Source organism: Antrostomus carolinensis, unplaced genomic scaffold (genome assembly GCF_000700745.2).
Source record: "Antrostomus carolinensis isolate BGI_N321 unplaced genomic scaffold, ASM70074v2 scaffold27270, whole genome shotgun sequence".
Lineage (NCBI taxonomy): Eukaryota > Metazoa > Chordata > Aves > Caprimulgiformes > Caprimulgidae > Antrostomus > Antrostomus carolinensis.
In genome coordinates this window covers 1-2393 of record NW_010290968.1, presented here as the reverse complement: position 1 = coordinate 2393, position 2393 = coordinate 1, and the positions used below count along the sequence as shown (strand labels likewise).

Sequence of the window (2393 nt, the reverse complement as noted above, 5' to 3'; positions counted from 1 at the left end):
CCACGGCGCGCCCTCGCCCGCGAGTATCCCACCCCAGGAGCCGAGGGGGGTGGCTGTCCCCAGTGGGTCTCACAGCCAGGGGAAGGGTTTTGAGGGGTGAGATCCCATCCTGAGCTAATACAGAGGTTCAGGCACCCACAGACACTAGGTAGGTGCATAGACCAGAGGCCACGCAGAACGGGCTCTTGGTTAAGGCGACAGACGGTGGCTCTCCCCCTTGGGGGGGACTGCAGAGAGGGGGACCGTGGGGAAAGGGACCTTCTTCCAGCCCCAGTTGCCCCCTGGGGCAGATGACAGACAGGGGATCAAGAGAGACATGCAGCAAAGAGGCTCAGCATCCCCTCACTACTGGGGGGGGTGCCCAGCACAGATCCTGTCCTGTGCCAGGGGGACACTGTGTGCTGCCAACCCACATCAGCGGGGATGGAGCCACAGGAGATGCTGCCAGCTGGACACAGCACCCTGCACTGCCTGCAGCCTCGGCAGCCTGCCAGGGAGACAGGGAACCTCTTGGTCGACCTTTACAGCAGTTACTCTGGTCCGGCTCACCCCGTGCACCCTGCCCCAAGGGCAGCATCCTCCTTCTGATGTTTCAGGAGCTGCAGAAATTTTGTGGAGCCTGGGGACAGTCAGCTCCGGCCCCTCTCCCACTGCATGCCAAAGGCACACAGGGGTGTTTGTACCTCACAGGGCCACTACAGCCCTGAGGGATGGAAAAGCAGGACATGGCTCCAATCAAAGGGAGGAGAGGCAGGTAGTAAAGAGAACTGGTGGTCTCTATTGCTGTGACCGTCACGGTCCCACTGTCCTGGCACCCAGTTGGCTCATGGGGAAGGACAGAGCAATCTGAGGGAGGCACAGGGGTCCTCTGCTAGAGCCTGGGCTCGGGGAGGAAGAGGGGGAAGAAGGCTGGGAGGAGAGGAGCCAGCTGTGCCTGGCAGTGTGCCCCGGCAAGCCGGGCTCAGCAGCCCAAGGTGCTGAAGAAGGCATTGGCTTCCAGGAGCAGGCCCTTGGCGTAGACACGCAGGGTGTAGAAGAGGGTGACGAAGTCCTGAGTGCTGAAGAGGGTGTCAGCCAGGGCGAAGGCAAGCGTGGAGGGGATGAAGCCCCGGCCGTACTCCACCATCCAGGTGCCGGCACTCCACTGCACCGATGTGGCCTCTCCTGCCTGGTGCACGATGGTATCCCCTGCCAACACACACAATGACCATGTCTCCCAGGGGCTGTCCTGCATCGTGCCCAAAGAGGATATGTGGGATGGGGACCTGCAGGGCTGAGCATCCCAACCCCTGTCCAGTCTTGTGCACTTGTCTCTTACTGGCACCAACTGAGATGCTGGGATGTGCCCTTGGGGACACAAACTGAGCTCCATTGTGAGCTCTTGGCTTCTGCCAGTTGGAAGGAAGAGGCTCTGCAACAGCAGAGGACCAGTCCGCAGAGCGGTGGTGCCCCAGGACATGGACACAGCCCACAGGGCGTTGTGGCTGCTGCCCTTACCTGGATAGTAGATCTCACTTCTGGTGGTCCCCTCCTTCCACTGCCGGAAGGTCCCCGAGATGACAGTGTCAGAGATATCCGCCCAGTACCGACCTGTGGGAGGACAGACAGCACTGGTTCAGTGAGTCCCTGCTGGGGACAGCCTGGGAACCCAGGTCTGAGCCATGGAGCAGCCCTCTGTGGGGAAGGATGCCAGCCCCAGGGCCTCGACACACTGAGGAGCACAGCCAGATCTCGTAGCCAGGCTGCCTGTGTGACTAACCACATCCAACCAGCCTGGGCTGCTCGGTGTCCTTAAGCCCCATTGTTTCCACTGTCTTTGGCATTCGCTCCCTGCTGAAGCACCGGGAGATGTGATGGCCACCGCTGCCTGCCAGCTGGATGCGGAGAGTTCTGGCCACAGGACATGGCATGCACAGGGACCTGCAGGCACTGCAGGACACCATGGGGGCTGGTCCCCACCTGAGAGGCATTATCCAGCATTGTGCACGCTGTCCAGAAGTGAAGCAGCGGGCTCCCTCCCCAGACACATTACGGCTGGGGCAGCTCAACCCAAATAAGTGGAATGGAAAGAGCTCAGAGACATCTCTTGCCCACCAGCTCTGTCCCCCCGCTTACCTGAGTGGCCCCCAGTGTCGACAGCTGTCCCGAAGAGCAGCACGTACTCAGTGAGTGAGGCGTGCAGGAGGCACATGGAACCCATCCACCCACCCGCATTCACAAACACCCACTGCAGGTCCTCGTCTGGCAGGATGTGGCCTGGGTGCTTCTTTCGTAGCTCCACGATGATCTTGGAGAAAGCCAGCTCATGGTCCAGCCCTGCAGAACCCGAGGTTGCCGTGAGACCTTGGCACAGATCAAGCCCTGTGAGCCTCCCTGAATCCCCTCCACAGCCA

General features: G+C 61.0%; 1 protein-coding gene across 1 annotated transcript; it reads right to left on the bottom strand.

Annotated features, from left to right (window-relative positions):
* Positions 1–945: 945 nt before the first annotated feature.
* On the bottom strand, positions 946–2349 carry SIGMAR1 (sigma non-opioid intracellular receptor 1). Its single transcript, XM_010175081.1, has 3 exons — positions 2116–2349; positions 1498–1590; positions 946–1188 (listed from the first exon to the last, which is right to left on the bottom strand). The coding sequence occupies exons 1-3, from the start codon at positions 2198–2200 to the stop codon at positions 962–964; spliced, it is 405 nt and encodes a 134-aa protein (XP_010173383.1). The 5' UTR covers positions 2201–2349; the 3' UTR covers positions 946–961.
* Between the last annotated feature and the right edge of the window lie 44 nt (positions 2350–2393).

Bases quoted from the DNA above. Each gene is read 5' to 3' on its own strand.
- SIGMAR1 (XM_010175081.1), bottom strand. From the start codon at position 2,200: ATGGGTTCCATGTGCCTCCTGCACGCCTCACTCACTGAGTACGTGCTG. The intron at 1,591-2,115 runs GTAAGCGGGGGG...GTCCTCCCACAG, and splicing joins CGACACTGGGGGCCACTCAG to GTCGGTACTGGGCGGATATC. The intron at 1,189-1,497 runs GTAAGGGCAGCA...GTGTGTTGGCAG, and splicing joins AAGTGAGATCTACTATCCAG to GGGATACCATCGTGCACCAG.